Raw genomic sequence first — 22,271 nt, 5'->3', positions numbered from 1 at the left:
ACTGAAGTTTAATTGTGGCTTAATCGAAACATAGAATGCTATATCAAGAATGCTTCATCACTCCTCTCAGATGTTTAGTTTCCCTTTATTTGAGAAGTTATTGTGTCATTAGGCCTAAGAAATAATTTGTGTTATCCTCCTTGCAATCTTTTTCTGTCCAGAATAATAAAATGACTGGTTGAGCCTAAATTTTGTCATATCAAATGCCTTTATAGGGCTTAGCCCATTCAGGCCTGAGTATGTATTGTTTGTGCTCTTGCCTGCTCATCAGTGATATGCAGTGTGTATCCAAATGCCCTCAGCCTTTTGCTCTATCACAGTGCACATGGTGAACCAAGAAAGTGGTGAAAGTTGAGGTTGGTGTGAGCTCATCTTAGAGGACCTGCTGACCTATGTAATTTTTTCATCTTTTTTTTTGTTCCTGAAGAAAAGATGGATGCAAGGAAGTCTGTTTTTTAAATGTTGATTTTTTGTAAAAATTGTATGTATTTTAGTTGTAATCCTATAGCATTTTATCTAATTTTAATTAGTTCCTCTTCCTCCTCAGAGGTTAGATGATAGAAGGGACAGTCGCCTCTTATCATGATTCTGTAAACCAATGATTGTAATTAGACAAGTGTTTCATATCATTAAATCCTTAATTGGGGATAGAAGTGGCAAATTGGTATTGTACATGTGCTTAGCTCATGTGTAGGCTGTTTCAAGTATTCATTTATAGTTTATTATTCTTGGTATCTCAATTTTGTGCACTGTAAAGGTATTTACTTGGCATTTATAATGCTGTCAAAGTATATTTGGTCACTGTTCTTAATTTCCATGTGTCTATACATTTTACGTTGCTGCCTGGTAGCTCCCTTTCAGCTAAAGGTAAAGAGCCCAAATATAATTACAAAATAACTACTAAATTAATTATAGAGGAGGATGCTGTCATTGTCATCAATACTACATAATGGAAAAATAAAAAAATTCAATCCAAGATCAATGTTGTTTTAATTTTTAGAGTTAGCTACCATAGAAGTAACTGGGGGAAATACGCTTAATTTCTTGACCTGCTGAAATGCTTATCTATGAGGTACACAATATACATATGCATGTTAAATGACTTTTTCTTGCATTTTTACTATGAAAAAATAATGCTCATAATTTTCTTTCATTCTCATTGGCTACTTTGCATGCTTCATGGCATTAGTCAGGCTTTATAGTTGGCTTAGGTGAGCAATATTGGTTGTGCTTGCTCCAAGTGCCAAGTTTTCAATCTTGTTTACGTTCACATATGGGTATGTTAAATATTCTTTAGAATGGAAGGAAACCATATTTGGTAATGTGTTCATTGTAAAAATATCAGTGATGTGATATTAATTTTTATTGTTTATTTTACAAAATGAAATTTGAAGCAATGATTTCTGTAAATTTTGCATATGTTTATTTTTGATGAAAACATCTTTTGATCTACAGATGAGCGGTATCGACTTCTTGCCTCTATACCATTCAGCCTGTACTTCATCTCAACTTTTGGCCTCATAGTCCTAGCTGCTGAACTGGCAAAACATAATAGATAGCATTGGCCTTACATTTGGTGGGATTCTTTAATACCATGGCATGAAGAACAGGAGCATTGCTGGCAGCATTTTGAGCTGATTGGAGAATGTTAGATGGAAAGTGCACATGGGCTGCTTAGGTAAACTTGGCAACTTTTATTGAATTGTACTTACACTTGTTGAGTTGCACCATATGGCTCTCTGAACCACAAGAATGCTCAAGCAGTACTCATTCCAACTTTGTTAAAACAGCCATTGTGTACTAAGTTATTTTCATCATTATGTGATATGAAGACTACCGATCTATGAGTGTATGTGATGTAGGATATTGAAGATATTAGTCAATTGTATAAAGTATTTATTATAGTATTGTAATTGTTGGCTTGTTTTGTGTCAGTATTTATTGTTTTGCATGGGAAATTTTAATCATGAAATCAACAATATATGTTAGGATACCATTGGCAATTGGTCTTTGTTTTGCCATTTTTAACTTCAATCTTCATGAATTCAATAGATTTTTGAAGTTTCCTTGAGAGATTACTTGAAACAGTGATTGTTGTTGGTCTTTGTTTAAGAAAAGTTTTACTTGAAAATGCTGGCGATAACTGGCCATAGAAGATATTTTTAGATGTATTGTTATGTATTCATAGCTCTGCATTTAAAATGGGGTATTCATGATTTGTTCTCAGACTAGTCCTGGTGAGTGACTTAGTGTGTACGTAGTGACTCTTTTGGAAATTGGGTTAACGCCTGTACCACTTACAGAAAGAAAAAATAAGTGGAGCCTTTTCAGACTTCTTAAACTAGCCGTAAAAAGAGCACATATAGTATGAATATTATTTTTAGTGTTCACCCGTTGTTCAAATCCTCAAAAGTTGACATGTAGCGTAATATGCTCTTAATTAAATGAAAAGCTGGGATCACAAAGTTTTTTTTTCAACCTCAAAGGTAATGAGTTATGAAACCTTCATATCTATTGTAAGTACCTACGTAGTAATCAGTGCAACCAACAGAATGTTTTCATGTCATGTTATGCATTTCTTTTGGTGATGCAGTGGCATTATCAATCCCATTTTTAAGGTGCAACGTATCCTTTTTTGTTTATTCTTCTGTTCTGTATTCATTGATTCTAAGTGCAGGTGGGATATTTTCCTCTTTATGTAGTATTAAAATAATGGGTAATTTTTTTTGGGGGAAATTAAGGGTAATTTTTGGAAATGTTTTGAAATGTAATTTTTGTGTGTCATACGGCATTGACCATCTTTTCAGATGACATTATTTTAGGATATTATAGCAACTGCATCTTCGTTACGATTTGAATATTTCCTATTTTGGTTACAATGGTTATGTATATTTAGCTGAGTGAAGACTTGGCTGTAAGATGCATTTTTATTATGTGTCGAAGACAAAGGTGCTTCACTGCATGGTTTAGTTATGTTATAATTGTGGGTATTATGATTGGTATGACAAAGTAAAATAATACAATTGGCTGTTATTTCTTAAACGACATGCATATGATAAAGCTATTTCATTTGCTGATTTTTCATAACAATTGCTTTGCTGCCATTTCACTTTGCTGAATGTCAAATAATTAGTGATTAATACCTGTGGTAATAGTTGTTTTTCTTATATTAGAGAATTCTTTGAATGAATTATTAAAATCTCTGCTCTCTCATTGGGAGTGGTGAGTAAATATTTTTCCGTGAATTATTCTGATTAAGTTTGTTTATTTAGATCACTTTTTTTCAACCATGACTGTTGATAAAAAAATTTACTTCTTATTTGTGTATTCAGAGGCTGGTTTTATAACATTAATGGCAGATTAGGAGGACAAATGAAAATTTATAATTCAAGCTAAGTATGTAGTGTGGTTTTCCCAACCCCTTCACCACACCCAGTAGCTTGGTATGTTTGTAGATATTACCCCTTCCCACCCAGGCATTGGTTTTGCCCTATCCTTGCCCACAACTTGATTCATCAGTGTATCGGAATGATCATTTCAAATATGCACAATTGTTAACTTTCAACTATGAAATTGATCTATGTTGAACCTAAATTTATTAAGATTATTTATGCATGATTCTTTGTTAACTCCTCTGCCATTGGTGGATTCAGATGTACTTAGCCGATGATAGGTACATGTCAGGTTGATGTTTCTTGTGAAATCAGCTAGCACTAAGCCAATACACATCTTAAATGTTTTAACATTTTGAAAAAGCCTATGAAAAAACTGATAAGCTGACATGGTTTGTGATTAATTAGAGGTATAAATCTCTCATTTACATTTATTTCATCTCATTTGTTTTATAATGTTGATTATATGCTTTCTGTTAGTGTTTGAAATTGTGTTTAAACAAAAAGTGGCAATAGGGTGGTTTCCTATTATTTTTTTACTGCCTAAATCGAAAGATTATTACTCCTGGAATACGTATTTCACGCTTTTAGATTTTTAAATGACTATATCTATTTTTCGCGATTAAATGAAAAGTGAAAATTTTCAAGCGCGCAAAAACGCGACGCGTAAGTATGAATGCCGGGAAATCTCTCCGTGTGCCGTATTTCTGGTTCCCCCTGCCGCTCTGTAAGGTGACCTTGAGGCGAGCTTAGCGCTGATACGACGCAGGCTGCTGGCGGGTAGCTGAGTACCCTGCTGGCTGGTAGCGCTTGGCTTAAATAAGGATTATTAATACATTATCAAACGAAAGAAACTTTCCGACCTTAGCCAGTTTTAATAAGTGACTAGGTCCCTGTGACGTCACGTGGAGTGGAATCCCATGGGCGCCAATCTGGCCCTTTTCAAATGAGTATAAAAATGGACCATTGCCATTTGTCTAAACCGGTATTTCTGAAACCAAATGAATTGTATATTATGAATACAGTAATGGTGGGTAACGAATCGCAATCAATGCCTTTCGTTTTCTTTGATGAAGGAAACTAGCCTATTGCCAAATGGTCATCGTATTGACTTGGCAACATGATTGAGTTAGCATGAGATGTACAGGATATATAGGGTTGGTCCCTTATGTTAAGCACTATGGTCATACTTTTATCTTATTCTTTTTAATATTTTAATTGTTTCTTATGCCTTTGCGTACTTAAGTATAAAAGTTTCATTGCATGGTAACCTTTCAAGTTGAAATGTTGCTCCCAACTGACAATATTAAATTGACCTTTTTAGTTGAAAATGACAAGATAAGTCACCTTAGAGCCAGTTATTGATAAGATTTGTATTCCTGTGAGATCACATGCCGGCTGAATGGAGTACATTTATAACTAAAAGTTTAAGAAAAATGATCTCTTGTTCATGAATATTTCTTTCTTCTTCTTAGAATGTAAATTTACTCTTTTACTTTCTGCCAAAAAGGTTTTTTGTCGTAGAAAATGTTCCTTGAGGAATATTATTCTTCATTTTTGTAAATAATAAGTTTTCATGTCTCAGTTTTTTTCATACAGTGGTAAGTTTGATTAATAGCATTTTGCAAATCAATGGCATTTTGTTGCATAGTCTCTATTTGAATTGTTCTTCACCGTATTATTTGTAAACTTTTCATTCTAATTCTCATTTTGTGTGACAAAAGGCAAGATTTTATAATTTTTTTTAGTGATCAACCAAAACACTTTCAGAGCAGTTTTTTTTCTATTGGCAGTGCTTCATGCTTCAGGAGTTGGAATTGCATTTTTTTACTTTAACTCTGTGATATTGAAAAAAATAACTTATGAAATAGAATCTTTGGATTTTTTTTTACCTCTAGCATCACATTGCATGTGTTGAGAAAATTATTGTTGAAGAAGTAGGCCTTATTTCGCTTAGTATTAATTCTATGCTATTTGTAATAGATCCCTTGTGACCAGATATCACTGATTCCTACTACTGAAGTTTTTGAAACCCTTAGAGGCTGCTCATTATTGTAGCACATCAATTCTATATTTCCTAGAGTAATTAAGGAAACATAATTTGTGATGAAGTTCTCCTCTTTGATGCTTCATTTTCTCGTGTTAAATGAAGTACATAGTATTTGGTTGATAAATGAAATAATTTATTGATTAGAGATACGTGCTTAACTTCCCTCCTATTTTCTGTTTTAAATTGATAAAAAATGGTTGATTATACTGTTTGAGGTATTAATAATTGCACCCATGAGGGTTATTTTCTGAAAGTTACGAGGTATTGCAACTGTAGATATTGTACTAAAAGAAACTTAAATGGAGCTTACTCGAAGGTTACTTCTGTACAAAAACCACCATGTTGTTCACTTTATTTTCCTAATATTCCTAGCTGTTAATCCCTCTTGCTACCTGAGGCCCAATGAATCATTGTTAATTAATTATGCAAAGTGTCTCATGCCGACATAACTGCTCATTTTATATTAAAATGATGATTTTAATTACCTTTTAGGAGCCATTGAATGCATGATATTATACTGTAATGTATTAGTCATTGAAAAACTTCCAGTAGTCAACTAAATGAATTTATGGGGTAACAAAATTAAGTATGGATGGATTTTGGTTTTCTTGCAGTTTTTTTTTTGCCATGAGTTTTGGATATCCCAAATCTTGGCAGGTTCTTCAAATATATATTCATTAGTCAATAGTACTTGCTCCAGATAAACTTCATGTCACACCATTAATTATAGAACTCCTTTTGTCAATGATAATTCTGTATTAAAACCATCATTTCTTGGAAGAGATTGAAAAACATGATACATAACATTTCTTAACTTTTGGTAAATTTGTATGTGGTGGCTGTTTTGAGTATTTATGTATTTGTTATTTTTTTACCTGAGGATAGCAATTCCAATGCAGAGTAATATCTTCAAAAGCTACTTCCCTGTTATTTAAATTTATTCATTGCCAACTACAGATAAAAGGTCAAAGTGTACTCTACAATAACTCGTCAATGCATATAGTGTCTTTTGACTTCATTGGAGGTATTGAAAAAACTTTCGTTCATTGTTTTACATTTGCCCTTCTGCAACATAACACGATTGAGTTACATTTTGGCTGTCATTGTGATCAGAAATTCACCCCATGAAGGTATATCTCCTGTCAGGCGTATCTTTTCCAAGGCAGTTACATTTTCTGGACAGAAAATGCATTTTCTCTAGTTTGTGTTTTGTTTAACACTTAATGAGTCTACGTAGTATTCCAACGAGAACTTCCCTGTGTTAATGCAAATTTCTGTGGAAGAGATTGTGCTACCACAGCAATAAGTCATTCAAAAACTTTTTTTCCTCTGCTAATATTTGCTTTTGAGAAGTGCAAAACATGATCTGAATTAAACAGCATGGGGAAATTACCTGACAACGGGAGAGCATTGATTGGTCGTTGAAAAATTATGACTGTGATCTCATTTGCACTTGCAAATATATAATAGAGATGTGTTTAAAAAATGATGTCACTTATATTGGGCAAAGAAAATGTTTCAACGTGGCACAAATTTGAAAGTCAGTAATAGCACAGTGCTAATACTATGAATCATGCAAAAATTAGCTATGAGTGATTTCACATCATTACTACATACCATCCCCTAGGAACGGAGGTTGTTATTAATGTTAGTTTCCTATAATGCAGATACACGGGGAAGCCTTGTCCCTTATGATAGTGTTAAAACTGAAATCTATTGTATGTTTTGTAGACTGCATGGAAATGGCTTTGGAAGTCTTCACCTACCTACGTGGAATTCGATGATATTGTTAGTAGTTCACTTAAGATTTACTTCTTTAGCACCCTATGTTCTTATAATTTAAATACCTAATACATTGGCCATTTGTGAACCTGCTTAAGAGTGTCATTATACTCTGTTAGTGATGAAATGCGTTGAAGACAGGTTAACAATGATGTCATTAGTATTGAAGCTATAACTGATGACACATTTCAACATAATGTCCTGTCTATTTAGGGAGTGCACAAAACCCTGTTGGGCAGGTTTGGAGATCATCATCAGGTAATTGTTTGTTGTTAAAAAATTGGATATTAGAAATATATTAACTCAAGTATGAGATATTAAAATAGCATTTATGGGAAGACATTATCATATGTATTTTGATTTTGTGCTTTGACTGCCATTGTCTTTATAGCCTGAACAGAACACATTTTCTTATTACAAGGCTAAATTATTTTCACAGCTCATCAGGAAGTTGTCAACATGTTAAGACTATCTTATGTCTGAGAACACCAATTTTGAAAGACTTGGCTAAAATCATGATGTGCCAATATTTTATAGCTTTATGGTATGGAAATTTCCATTGTTGGGTATTGACACTAGACTTAGCATTGTTGAATATTGCATTTTAGTATGTACGTGCATTCTACTTTAGGTGGTGTCGTACCTGATAACCAATGTATTATTTTCTTATAGTAAATGCAAAGCCAATGCCAAATAGTCATTAGTTTATTGTTGGGAAAGTGAACTACTTTGTTGACTTCACTAGTCTAATAATTATTTAGAGTGATATATTTATTGTCCTTGCCTTTTTTGATATTATTCATTTGGTAAGCCTCAAATTGTTTAAATGATGAAATAGATTTCTGAATAGCTTTGAACGTAGGTTTTCGCAGCGAGAGGCATCGTTGCTAACGGCTTCCGGGTGCAGCTGCGTGTTGCTCTTGGTCGTGCAAGCTTTCGCGACGCTTTTGCAAGCGTCCTGCAACGGTCGCGAAAGCTTGCACGACAAAGCGCAACACGCAGCTGCACCCGGAAGCCGTTAGCTACGATAGAATTCTGAAAGTGATTTCTATTTGGAAAAAAAGTAAATTTAGTGTGAATATAAACTTCCTAAGTTATTTCCTCTTTTTATGATCATATTGCGCCATTGCTTTGATTAGGTTCTCACACTTTGGCCAAAGGTGAGTGTACATGGGTGAACTCCTATTTGGAGTATTTATCTTCATTAAACTGCATGTATGTGAATTCTGGCAAAAAGGAAGAATTGACTTATCTACAATATTGCAAAACTAGACATTGTTGCATCATAAATGAACTGCTCCTGGAGTTGAGCTGAATTTTTTTCTCTCGACTCATGTGGTTGCTTTCAGAACCATGTCGCTCTTATGGCGTGATGTGTGTTGGCCAAATTATTAATTTTTTGCACATATAGTATGCATTTATTAGCTTAATTTCATTAAATTCGTGATCATTGGATTATTTTCATTTTTCATTAATTTTCAAAAACAAACAATGGTGAACGCTTCAATTAATTCAGTATCAACCAACTCAATTTTTTGCAGCACAGTGCCAGTTTCCAAGCCTAGAAGGTGTTTGTATTTTATTATGAAGATTAATAACTCAAACAATGTTTCCTGAAATGATTTTTATGTATTTTTAAGTGACTTCATTTTTTATAATCAGTGGTATTACTCATTGATCAATGAGTTTTCTTATTGTAATGGTGATACAAAAGTTATTGGAAGCTATTAATTTTACCTATTTATACTACTAATAATAACTTATTTTCCATTGTTTGCAATATGGTCATTACATAGTTCATTTAATTCTGTGGTTATCCTTATTGATCTCTACATTTTTTGGTTGTTTTGTGTATTGCTTTTGTTGTGCAGGTAAACGATATATGATTGTTTTCTCATTATCTTTATAACCTGTTCATTATGGCACAAGAGCAAATCACTACTTTGTTTCAAATAAAGACTTCAAAATGTATGAACATCTTTTCACTCCATTGGATTTAAGTTATTTGTTTCCTGTGAATGATAGTGGTGATTGTATGGCAACAAGTTTCTTCAGTCTACTTCTCAAGATATCATGAAAATATTTTTGTGCACCCAGCACCAAAGATTTTTCCCTCCTCCCATTATATTAGGAACTAGCTGCGAAAGCCATCTGAAAATTCAGACACCATAACCTCCTCTCATTCAAGTAAATATATTTGCATTTGTGTCTGAAGAGTGAGTAGTGTGCACTTTTAACTCAAAGCCATCTGGTCCAGCTTACAGGATTGGGTTGGGAATTAGACATATGAGTGCCCCCTTCTTGGACTTCAGTGCCCTGAGTAACCTTTGAGCATGCCAGGGATGTTTTGTTTGTTATGTTAAACTGTCCAGTATGGTAGACTTATGTTGATAGATCTCCCCTTATGACAGCAGTCGAGCTATTGTGTCCGGCAGAGACAAAGGTAGTAGCCGTGACATCTTTGCGAGATGAGTCATTTTATGGGGGTGAATTTCAGTGAAGGGGGGCAGGGTTCATTGGAAGGAGCTTCAACTTGGCTCTCACTTTTTAGTCCATTTCCTGCAAAATTATTATCTTTAACATTTCTTCAATGGCTAAATAATAATTTGAAGGGTACTTCTTTTGCATATTAATAACATACATACCATTAAATTGGTGAATGAAAACAGGTAAGTTGGCATAAACAAATATTAATGTTTTTACAGAACTGAGAATATATGGTTAAGTAACATCAGCAATTTACTTAAGTAATTAGAGTAAAATTTAGTGAAAACTATTTTGAATTAATTATTCTTAAAAATCGTGTTGCATATATGCATGAAGTAGTTTTTTTTTTGTTAATTCTGTTTTGTGGCACATTAGGTTTCCTGATTCAAATTTTTATCTTATGGTGAGATGTTTTCATCTAAATTTAAAGCTGACTGAACTGTAGATTTTATCTCATTTCTATGATTTATATTCATGACTAGCTGACCCAGCGAACTTTGTACCGCCTAACAATCAATGAACTTACAGTTTAGTTACACCATTTATAAATCATTAGAGGCTGTATCGTTTATAATCATGTTTAATTTATTATAATAAAATAAGGATACAAATTCAATGAAACTACGTAAATGAGTATCAAAATAGCTTAAGAAATTTTGGGCATTGTGGTTTTATAAAGCAGTCAATGAAATAAAAATTATACGCATTCAGTTGTTTGCTATTTGTGTTATTAACCGTAAAAAAATGTTTTTAGGTCCAAGTCTGTTGGGTAAACTTGGCCGGTTCACGGGCCAGGTTAACACAACGCCAGACCGACGCTTGACTGATGCTCAAAATCGCGTAAGAAAAGCCCCTATGAAGCAGCATTCGTATCAAATGACTTTAGGCGCGCCAGTTATAGTATCTCTGTTTGGAAAAAATGCACTGCGTAAACGCACCACGGTGTGCCCAACACATTTGGGTTTAATGTCTTGCGTCAAGCACCTTCTGATAAACAACAGTTTTTGTTTTGTTATCAGGCGCAAGATAAAGTGGATGAAGCTAAATAAATATAGTGAAGCGAAGCAATGACGCAGCGAGGGGGGTTTTGGGGGTTAAAACCCCTCCAAGAGCTCAGAGAATTTTTTTATAAAAACTTTTGTTACTAATATTAGGAGAACAGATGAGTAACAAACAAAAAGTATTTAACTATTCACACAGCCGCAAAACGCACTATTTTGAACCATTTACCTTAAAAAATGTCTGGGGGAGGGCCCCCACACCTCTCGCTTACCTTAGCGAGTTTTCTATACCCTACATACCCGTAGTATTAGCTGCGCCTAAAACCCCCCTTAATTCTTAGCTGCGCCCTTGAAGCGAAGGTAGGAGTACAGCGGATGGTTTACCGACTTGTAAACATACCACGTTTAATTGACCATGAGAAAATCACGGGTTTTCATTAGTACATGAGCACAAACATCACAAAAACTGAAAGACTGATCATGCAATTTGTTAATCGTTATCACGAATTGGAAATTGAATACATTTAAGGTCAAAAGGGCATATAAGTTGGGATCATGTTATCTTCGGAATGAGAACTTCCTCATCTTTGAATTTTCCTTTTAGTAAAGTCGCGTGAATCACATTCATTATCAATTTTTTTAAATCACCAAACGCGTTCCGTTGGATAGTTTTGGTTGGTTTAGGTTTCGAAAGATCATGAACACTGAGCCTACATTTAGCTGTAAATTGTGCCTTGGTAAGCCAGGTACGTCCAAGGACTTAAAATATTCAGATAGATAGTTGGTCATTTCGTCTTCGTTTGTTACTCAGTTAAAAGATTTGAATTCATGCAGAGTACCTACTATTTGATCCTGATGTACCTAGTTTGAGTCATCCACATCTTCGTTCTAGGCCGTCAAAACTGTTCGCTCAATCAACCATTTTTGATTTTTGTGATGATCAATCATATTCTGGAACACTTTGTTGATGAGCTCACCTTCCGATGAAACTAATTTGCAAACATTCCGAGGAAGTGAAATCAAACTCCTCGATTCCTCTACAGCAGCGGTTCCCAAAGTGGGGGTCGCGAAGGGGGTCGCAGGCCGTTCAGAAAGGGGTCGCGAGATACTAATAATATGGTGAACAACGTACTTAAACTTGGACGACCATTTTTAGGGGGTCGCGGCTAAAAAGAATGAGCTAAAATGGGTCGCGGAAAGAAAAAGTTTGGGAACCGCTGCTCTACAGGAACACAGACATTACCGATTGTCAACAATTGCTTGGAGATATGTTTACAAACACGGTAGTGAAGAGTCAACTCGAGCTGGCCTTGCAATTAGCTAGAATTAAATTTTTAATATACAATTTCAATATTTTGAATATATTTAGTAATTAAAATATTATATTGTTACGAAATTCAGTAATTAAATTGGTAAAAATAAAACAAATAATTTAATTTGTAATTTTGACCGACTTATCAATCGTTGTTGCGTTACTAACTTCTAAAAACATATCACTAAGGAAGAGAATAATTTTTTTGTGAAATTATGCTTTCTTTAATGTCCTATATGTTATCCGGGGCTGAGACGAATACAAAGAACCTAATATCATTAAAATCGGTGCAGCCGTTCTCGAGTTGTAAGTGCTCTAACTAACACGATTTTCAACTTTCTTTTATATGTATAGATGATTGTCTGATTTGTATCCATCACCAAATACTTGCCAACCATGTCTTTTTCGCCTTTGTCTCTTGTACATAAGTTGTTTTATTTTGCATATACTGGAATTAGTTGTATATTGTACAGTTTTTAACAATGAAATTTCAACTGGATTTAAAATTGATATTCGTATGTTAACAAAAAAAATTCAAATATGTATCAATTGAGACAGTTGGATTTTTTTCCCTTGCAACTTTATCTATATTTTTAAATAGTTTGAAATGTGTCAAAGCAGCTGTTGGAATTTAAACTTTTCTGCATAAAATGGCTAAAGATTTCTTCCTCAGAATCTGCATTTGGTAAATGCAAATTAATTCATATCTTTAATGCTGAAATATTTATTAACCTGTAGGAGCTAGATTTAGGTGTCTAATAGTTGACCTTTACTGCATATGTACTACTGAAGATTTTAAAAATATTTGTATTTCTAGGCCTATGAAATTGTCACTAGCTTTAAAGATAAAGTTCGCAAAAATGGTGAGATAAATGTATGATACTATTGGATTATTCAATATCGATTTGAACAGATGATTGCCCTTAGCGGTAACAGATTTTGGCCATGTTCGAGACGACATAATTTGTGAAAATGTTACAATACCTCATGGATGGTTGCCTGTCTCTCTGAATATCTCACTTTAATATTTTCAGAGTTTCATCAAATGATCACACTTAAGAGTCATAATTGATGATTTCTTGTTGAATTGAAAGGAAATCACCCAGAGGCCTAGTGTGTAAAATCCTTGACTGCCAATCTGTGGTTTGAGGGTTCAAGTCTCACATGGATAGGTTTCCCATTCAGGACATGGGATTTTTTGGAAGGCCTTTGTTTAATTGTCATAAACCCCATCATAAAAGGTCCAAATGTGGCTGTTTTCGGAGGTGTTTATAAAAATGAACATGTCATAAAGGAATATAAAAAATCTTTCTTGCTAGTTTTTCTTGAAATAGGTAGAATTTTTACTTGCATTTGAGGATAGGCATTAGCACCATTCAGAAAGAAACTGTCCAGCTTCAATTTTGCTCACCTGGCTCAGTGGCAGATACATATGGGGGGTGCACCCCCGCCCCCCCCCACTTGTGAGGCCGCCCAAATTGCCTAACATTTCAGAACAACAGTTGTAACTTTTTTATATCATAAGATGGCATTGTCGTGTGTATGGGTATTATGAGTTTAAATAAAACTTTCTGAAACTCTTCATATGACTTAATTATTAGTCATTACTACAAAAGTAAAGGTAGCTCAAAATATCTTTTGTGCCTCCCCCCCTTGAGTTTTTTCTGTATCCGCTACTGACCTGGCTTCATTTTATGTGGCAGCAATACATTCAAGTCGACTTGAATGCATTGCTGCTGCTGAAGATCTTCTCAAAGAGGGGTGTGCATATACACCTTTACTGTTCCTGCTCAAATTTTAAGTACTTACAGGTTAGTCTCCTCTGTGCTTGGGATATGGGCTAACAATTAGTGGAATGCATGAGGATGAGCATGAACAAGAATGCTACTCTAAATAACTGTTGCACACAATTCAGATTTGCCTTATAATCAGCAGCTCTCAGCAGTATTTTTTAATGCATTTGGTACTACTATGTAAATAATATATTTTATCATGGAATTTCCTGTAGGAAAATGTAAACTTGGCTATAGCCACAGTTTTCACTTTCAGTTTATTTCAAAGTACTATGCATGATTGGTGTATAGGTACTCTTTTATCACAAAACATTCAGAAGTTGAAGTTCAAAATAAACTTTACATTTAATATAAGTAATACACACGTTTTTATTTTTTTTTGCCATTGATACCAATTTCAAGTTATTCTGTGAACTCTGGAATCAGGCAGTCATTTAATATGAGGTTGTAAATTATTCCTTCTCTGCGTCTCCCACTGCTTACAGCTTTGATGTGCGCTGGATTTCTTCCCAACATGAAGTGCATTTCCGAGCCGTCATCCACAAATTCACTCTGTTAGAAAGTGAAAGGAAATGTATCTTTAGTAAATTATCCTGGCAGAATGTGAGAGTGTGTCTTTTTGTGAACAACTTAAAGTTATTTCTGTTCACTGTAGTTTATATGAAAATTTGTCAAAGGAATTATTCTCTTTCAAATTTTTTGGTGAGGTCCAAATTTAGGAGGAGTTAGAGAATTTAATTTCCTCTTAAGTATCCTGTTTGTTCATTTAAGTATACCGGAACTAGCCACGGTGGTAACTTTTACGGAGTCACCCACAATGCACAAATAGTGCGAAAAATCCACAGAGGAAAAATCATTCAAATGATTTTTTCTCTGTGGATTTTTCACACTGTTTGTTCATGTTTTAATTTAGTCCTTTTGTAGGCAATATTAGTGAAGCTTCAATTATGATTTTTGAGGAGGCTTGTATTAGCATTGTTAAACTCCCCATGGGTTTAAAGTAATAGGTCTCCGTTTGATTTCAAATCAAATTGAATGTGGAAAGGATTTTCAATGTCTCTGTGCATTTCTTTTTTTTAATGGATAAATTGTGATAAAGTGGGTGCATTGATTAGAATATGAACCGGTGAGTCCTTTTATCTGCTAATGATGTCATGTTGTTTTCAGTGAACTCACAAAAAGTTAAATGCATATACTTTTGGATTACGTCTTTGTTGCAATAATCTATTGGTTTGTAAATGAGTTTCATCTGTGTTTGCATAATAATTTCACCATTGTGTCATAATGATGCTGAAACAGACGAGACTCAAAAACCTACCTCCTAGTTACCTGGTAAAAGCTAGCACTCAAGATTGCACTTGTTAATCCAATGAAAACACTGACTGGTAGGTAATAACAACCTAGTATATGTTACCTCACAAGTGAATGGAAATGCTACTACAAGGCAGTATTTTGATGCTTGTATCAATATAGTTCTAAGAGTAAAGCTAAACTTAAAACCCTGATGGTTGAAGGTAAATGAGAATAGTTAGAAAATGGATTGACTATCAAGGTTAAACCTTAAAGGAGTTATCCACTAGTCATGTAAGATGAAGAAATGCCATAGTGGAAAATTCATTTGTCCCCTGTGGTCAAACCAGAATCCCCAAAGTCACTCTTATCTTACGATTGATGATACTTTCCAACTAGTGTCGTAGTTTTCTGTTAGTTTGAATTTAGTTAGTTATAGTTTTAACATTTCAGTTTTTGAGGTTAATATAAAATTAATTTTTGATTTGATACCAATTAAGTTTGATAGATATCTAACATTTTACAATCCTTGTTACTTGAAAAATATAGAGGAAAAAATAATTAGAAACTTCACTCTTACAAATGTCACCTATTTTAATTTTGCACCCTTGCATTGATTCCCTGTAGGCCATATTTTTTTATTTATTCATGGAAAACGTAAAAAAGTGACCATTAAACGTCCCCCAACCTTCATACACCCCCTCTATGACTACACAACTTTTAACCATATTTTTCCTTCATTGACTTTACTATTGAGGTTGCTTTTGCTGCAGCTATGTGGGGCCAGGGTGCCAAGTTAAAAAGTCTGCCCCAACAAGTGCACTCTAAAATTATGCCTCTGCACCGACTAGGTTGTGAAATTCTTCTAAACAAAGGGTTGTTTACATATAACTAGTTTTACACAATTTTCCAAAAAAAAAAGGAATGTTATTTTCAAAGTTCTTTTGTACATTTGCTTTTTTCCTTTCAGATTAAAAACACAACGGCTGCATCATTTTAAGGTGCGTGTTAGGCATAGGGAATGAGAAATTAAACAAGTTATTTATGACTCCTTACATTTCTGTGAATGTGATTAGTAATAACTTCTACTGGATGTGTGTTAAATTCTCCTGAAGAGTGGTACATTTGTAATTATGTAATTATCCAGGTGCTCGAGAAGCCGGGGTGGACCGCGGGGGATAGTTCTATAATTATAGCACTCTATATACTGAGTGCATCACTACAACCAATGATGTGCGGGCCTCACTGATGTGTCGTACCCCTCCTCGGAAGGCCTTTGTTAATCATCCTTAGAAGTATACTTCTTTCAAAGCACGGGTGAATGCACGGTGGTAGATTTCAAGGGGTCTACCTGGGACAACCCGCCAACAGAAACCTAACTTGTTTCTATTTAAGGACGCTTTGTCACAAATGTAATGGACAATACTACAGAAGTGTGCTTCTGATTATTTTTTTTAATTAATCAGAAGGTTTTTGTGGAAGAGAGTGGCTTTTGATGTAATGCTAATGGTGAAGATTTTTCCATTAATTTTACGGTCATGGTATCCGTACTTCTGTCTCCAGTCTTTGTCCGTTGGCCCAAACATCCAGGGTGTCCTTCTCTGGAAAAGGAAAGAAGTTTGAACATGGATTAAGTACATCAATAATTTCCGCTGGATAATTATCAATATCTAATCTAGGCACCGGTTAAGACAAAATTTGAATTACGATACTAATTATTTAAACAGTAGCACGAGGAAATAGCTTAGGATCGAATTGCTGATAATGAACAGCATAAGCTGGTTGCTAAATAAGCACATGCCCTCTTAGGTGTAAATAGGCTATTGATTTTAGAAAAAAATTATTGACTCTAACCCGTAATAAATTAAACCTACTACATTAACTATTTTAAGCTTTTCTTTTTCCTTGCCCTGCGAAGTTTTACAACATATTAATCTGTTTGGAGAATTTTTATTTCCAAAAAAGATACTTCTAATGAATACCAAGCAGGTGAGATCGAAAAGTGGTCAAAGTTTTGGCAACAGCTGTAACTTTTAAATTCAGTGCAGAGAGGTAACTTCATGATTATGACTGGATTGATGTGACTCAGTTACGTCCTCTCCCGGTGGAATAACCGAGAAAGATTCGTTCAGACCTTAATTATATCTCTCTCTGCTCAAACAATTGCATAACAGCCTAAGGAACTCCGATTCGTGCAAGAAGTTTCTACGAAACGCAAAAAAAAAGTACTCACACTCACGGATGCCGACTTACAAAAAATATTGGAAATTTTATAAGTAGTGAGATTTAAGTTTTTTAACCATTTTAGAAGAGTCATATGATCAATATTAGAACCCTGATAACTCGAATCTCGATATCTGGACACTCCGAGGAAAATCGACAAGCCTGACACGTTTTTTCCTCACACCCATAATCAATTTTTGAGGGAGCTCGGGCCCCCTCAAGCCTCATCGAGCGGACGCCAATGCTCAAACTCCAACAATTCCTAGCATATAAAGCCATACTTACGTATACATTAAGGACAATTGTTACGAGTCTCGCGCTCAAATAATGATTTTAGATGCGAAGTCCACCCCGGAAAAAAGTCTATTTTCACGGAAATTTCTTTCGCATACAAAATCACTTTCGAATAATCTCTTTTTTACAACTTCAATATTAAAAATTATGTATAATTCTTAGAAGTGAGCCGCTATGAGCTTCCGCTCTTGGGAACTTTAGTTAGTATAGGAAATTAATGGATGGTAAAAATAACTCGATAAGACACTGGATTTACGGATAACGATTGGGTTACGAGGCTAGAATATGGAAGAAGTGGAATCTTTCGTTTGCATAGATTGTAGTATGTTCTAGAGTGAAAGAATCATAGTAATCATTACGCGCATGATAGCAATTGCAGGAAAAGCACTTCATTGAAATATATTGGTCCTTTCTGCTCTCCGAGGTGCATAAACACGAGATATGAATTTCGATCAATTGCAGGAAATTATACCTCTCTCTATCCCTTGTACTATCCTTTTTTATATTATTTTTTTCCTGCCTCTCTCGTTATCATGCTGCATTTATTTTTGTATCAATCTAAATGTCGAAGATTGGACCATACGCAACGTACGCAAGAAATACGGGGGCCTTCTTTAGGGCAGTGCTACAGACAGTTCTGGGAGATTGAGTCGATTGTTGAACTGTTCTTCGTGGGATATTGCCTTAATTTAGGTTATGAGGCAGATAAAAATAGAAGGCAAGGTCAGTACAGAAAAGTTCTCGGATGTCCCGTCTTATTGATGTTGATACGCCGAGAAAACGATAAATTCTCTAATGACCAAGAATGAGTACATTATGAAAATTTAGAGGCATTTGAGGAAAAAAGGGCTGGAGGCATGGCGATAGGCTAGTAATGGAAGTTGGTGATGCAATAATTTTTTAAAAATCATTTAATTGACATGGTTATAAGGTCGGTTGCCGAGTCGGGAAGGGTGGGATTTCACCTTCCGTCGGGCGCAATGGGTATCACAGGCACAGCAGTAGTTTTTTTTCATTTCTCCGTGCCACTATGCGGCATAGACCCTTGACGCTCATAATATCTGTTTGTCTTGACACGCTTCATGCAGCCTTTCCGCTTTTTGAATTTATGCCGACAGATCTGTGGCGGATTATTTAGTATAATAAAGTACAATAATAGCATAAGCAGTAAAATTACTTGGCATAACAAAGAGCAATGGTCTTATAGAATTCACATGTAAAAACATACTGCATGTAATAATACCCAATCAGGGGCGCAGATAGGAATTAAGACTGGGGGGTCTAGGTGTAGCCAACACCGGGGTGTTTGGGGTATGGTATACCCACCAGGATAAGCGTTAGGTACGAGATTAATAAATTGCGGAATTTCATAGATAAATGGTTCAAAATGGTGAGTTTTATGGCTTTCTGAGGGATATTTTATTAATTATTACAATATTCTATTAGTAAAATCAATCAAATTAAGTAAAATGGGTTAAACTTAAACATTTCTCTAAGCTCTGGGGGGGGTCGTATCCCCCAAAACACCCCCCTCGCTGCGCCACTGCACCCAATGTCCTACATAGCACGTTAAATCACACCTTGCTGAATCGGCTTGGGGCCGTGTGACGGCGTGTAAAAGGGTCTACGCATACCACGTAAGTTATCATTGAAGTGCTAGGCCAAACCAATAGTGCTTTAAACATAAAAGTTATGCCGCTGAGCCATGCGAAGAGTTAATAATATTTTCACATGTGTGCATATCAGGCAGGGACTCTGCGCCTGAATTCAGCAGTTCAAGTACCCATTGGTATTAGGAAGGTCGTGGGAAATGAAGGGGGCGCGGAATACCCGAACTCATGGCTCCGGATCCGTGCCATGAGGGAGAGAGGCTAACATATTTGCAGCCTTATCTGCTTATTAGATTCGAAAGAAAGGAAAGTTATTTTTCATGGAAATCATGAATTTTATTTGTGAAATATCTCTCTCATGAGTGCGTGTATGTGCGTGAACAAAAAGTGCTGAACCCACATGAATGTATAGTGATCCGGAAATAGAAGATTTCCATCTCCAAAAAATATGCATAAATGTGTTTTTGAGTGTTGTTTTAGAATAGCCAGCCTTGTTAAACTATGCCTCGGTATTTGTACCTTTCACTTTCGAGAACGGCTAAACCTTCCTCTTCCCATTCTTCTTTGTCGGAAACATCCTAGTTTCACCTTCCCTAAATTATTGCACGGCACGGTGGAGACGCTATTGTCACTCACAGACTCAGTTACCATTAGACTCAGTCATCAGTCGACCACTAACTCGTCTCTTATTGTCAGTGGTCAGTCACAATGTACGTAGTCGTCAGTGGGAGTCGAAGCGAGGGCCTTACGTCCCGTCCTATAGAAGAGCCTCGCTATCCACCCGTGCCATCACCAGCAGCTCCTTCCCGAGACAGTGGCAATACCTTAACTTGAGGCTATTCTTGACGCATAAGCTCATAATGGCTTGATGTTTGTTCATTTATTTAGGAATTTTTTTAATTTTAAAGTTTATTTGGGAATTTAAATGGAAGTAAAAATTGGTAAAAACTTTTAATAATTGTGTTTTATTATTCGCTTCTCGAAATCAAGGTCAACCCAAGCTCTAACGTGCGACCCGCAGTTCCGGGCCGCGACGTTACATGAATAAACCCGCTCATTTCTCACCCTTGATTTTTTATTTATTTAATCACATTTGATTTTTTATGTATTTAATCATAGTATGAACTTTATGGGTTTGTGTATCCTTGGGTTTCGGTGGAACGCCCTCTTTTTCGGCAGTTAAAAAGTCTCCAACAGCCTTTTTACTAGAAAAATTATTGCACTCGTTCCTCGGTGTATTCCGAATCTCTAGGTCAAATGCTTGGAAAAGTGTTCACAGGATACGGATTTGTATAACATATTACTTACAATCATAATGATGTTGAAATGTAATTACTTCGATCGATATTTCTGCTCTTTTTACGGCCAATGTTTGAATAGTGGCTCGTGTTACGAAATGTATGGATATTATTGTGTCTATTACAATTTTGTAATTTACAGCTACCTAATCGTTATCATTCCTTGCTGCAACAATTATTACGGTTGGTTCGCACGGTACTTTTACTATTATTATACTACTATTTATAGCACTGGATATATATAGATTTCGTATTTTCCAGTGCAACCACTGTCCAATTTAACGCGTAGCCACAAATGTCAACATACGTAGTGCCTCTGCTATTATTCTATCTATTTAACATTCCTTTAATGTAATTAGTGCAAAAAATAAGTGCGAAAACGCTTCCGTGTTCACAGTGCGCTGGTGCTTTTCAATAATTTTAACTCATAAAATGATTTCTCCATGCAGAATAGATACCCTACGCACAAAAACGCTCACCTAAGACCACGCGATACATGTCGTCTTCCAACTCCAACACCCACGTCTTGTTGGCCTTCGATTGCTTCTCTGTGAATTTTTCAAATTCGACCCCGTTCACCTCGAGGGTGTAGCTGTATGTGAAGGCCGTCGCAGGGTCGATCCTGATCTCAAACTTCGTCCCACCGATGTCGAACATCTCCGATCCCACCAGTTTGAACATCCATTCTCTCTTGATTATGTCCTGGTCGATTCCGTAGATCGAGATTTGCAATGCAGATGGTATTGGAATTCAGTGGAAAACAAAAGAAGAAACATTCGTCAATGGAAGCGAACATCGCATGATGCACGAAAGAGGAGGTGTACGCGAAATAACCGGTTCCATTTGAAGGAATTTTGGTGCAGGTATTCAATTCGTTATTATAGAGCTCAAAAAAATCGGACCATGGACTTCACACCTTCCCATCAACGCGGACGCATCTCTTGCCCGTGACAGTCCCGTGCTCGAATTCAATTCTATGCAGAAATCCGTTGAGCGGGATCTCCCAGTATGCCACCAGGTCAGTGGACATAGCGTAGTAACCCTCCAATAGACTCCCTCGATTCTTTTAACCTGGATAGGTACGGCAAAACTCCTCGCATTGTCGCGTACTGTGGCGTTCAAATGGTCATTACGGCTATCAAGCTTCCCCACATGGTGACCACAACAGACTGCACGGTTTCCTGGAAACCAGACCTTAGGCGGGAGTTCCTCCCATCCTCCGCGAAAAACCAAGTGATCGATATTTGCGTCACGCGACGTTGTTTATCAAGTCGATATCCCCGATTCAAATGGAGTCTCTCTGCTCCCTTGATAACGTTGCACGTGTGCCATTTTCTGAGTACTCACGTGAAATTCGTCCCTCAGCAATCATCAAATCTGTATTAGCACATATTTCTTGTCGCCTAGAACCACTTTTCAATTGATTCACAATATATGGAACAATTTTTTCCCATTGTGTATGTTTTTGGGTTAGAGTAAATTATGTGAAATAGGTTATTTAAATCAATTTTTTCTGCATGAAAATGAAATAAAAAGTGCACAAAATTACTATGCAACGAATCTGTAATTATTTTGACACTGAATCACGAACTAGCGATCACGGTGGCCCGCGTGTCTTTCATCGCTGCTATTCGTTTCGTACCTGGTTCCTCATTTGATGTTTGATTTCTCTACATGCTGAATAGTTGAGGCGCGTGAAATTCACACCACAAGTCGTCGGAGGATCGACTCCATGTTAT

At 35.8% G+C, this 22,271-nt stretch overlaps 2 protein-coding genes across 7 annotated transcripts in view; one reads left to right on the top strand and one right to left on the bottom strand.

The window, feature by feature from the left end:
• The window catches only part of LOC124166761 (glycerol kinase-like), a 50,783-nt gene extending 48,325 nt beyond the window's left edge, over positions 1-2,458 (top strand). For all 6 annotated transcript variants that reach the window (XM_046544438.1, XM_046544435.1, XM_046544439.1 and 3 more), the window contains exon 12: positions 1,456-2,458. In XM_046544438.1, coding sequence (XP_046400394.1) covers positions 1,456-1,559 — 104 coding nt within the window. In that variant the 3' untranslated portion in view covers positions 1,560-2,458. The remainder of the gene's footprint in view (positions 1-1,455) is intronic.
• An 11,564-nt stretch (positions 2,459-14,022) lies between these two features.
• LOC124167190 (fas apoptotic inhibitory molecule 1) lies at positions 14,023-21,696 on the bottom strand. Its single transcript, XM_046545023.1, has 4 exons — positions 21,449-21,696; positions 21,012-21,234; positions 16,659-16,708; positions 14,023-14,369 (listed from the first exon to the last, which is right to left on the bottom strand). The coding sequence occupies exons 1-4, from the start codon at positions 21,560-21,562 to the stop codon at positions 14,220-14,222; spliced, it is 537 nt and encodes a 178-aa protein (XP_046400979.1). The 5' UTR covers positions 21,563-21,696; the 3' UTR covers positions 14,023-14,219.
• Between the last annotated feature and the right edge of the window lie 575 nt (positions 21,697-22,271).

Source organism: Ischnura elegans, chromosome 10 (genome assembly GCF_921293095.1).
Source record: "Ischnura elegans chromosome 10, ioIscEleg1.1, whole genome shotgun sequence".
NCBI lineage: Eukaryota > Metazoa > Arthropoda > Insecta > Odonata > Coenagrionidae > Ischnura > Ischnura elegans.
The sequence above is the reverse complement of the archived record's forward strand: the minus strand, read 5'-3'. Positions and strand labels throughout refer to the sequence as shown.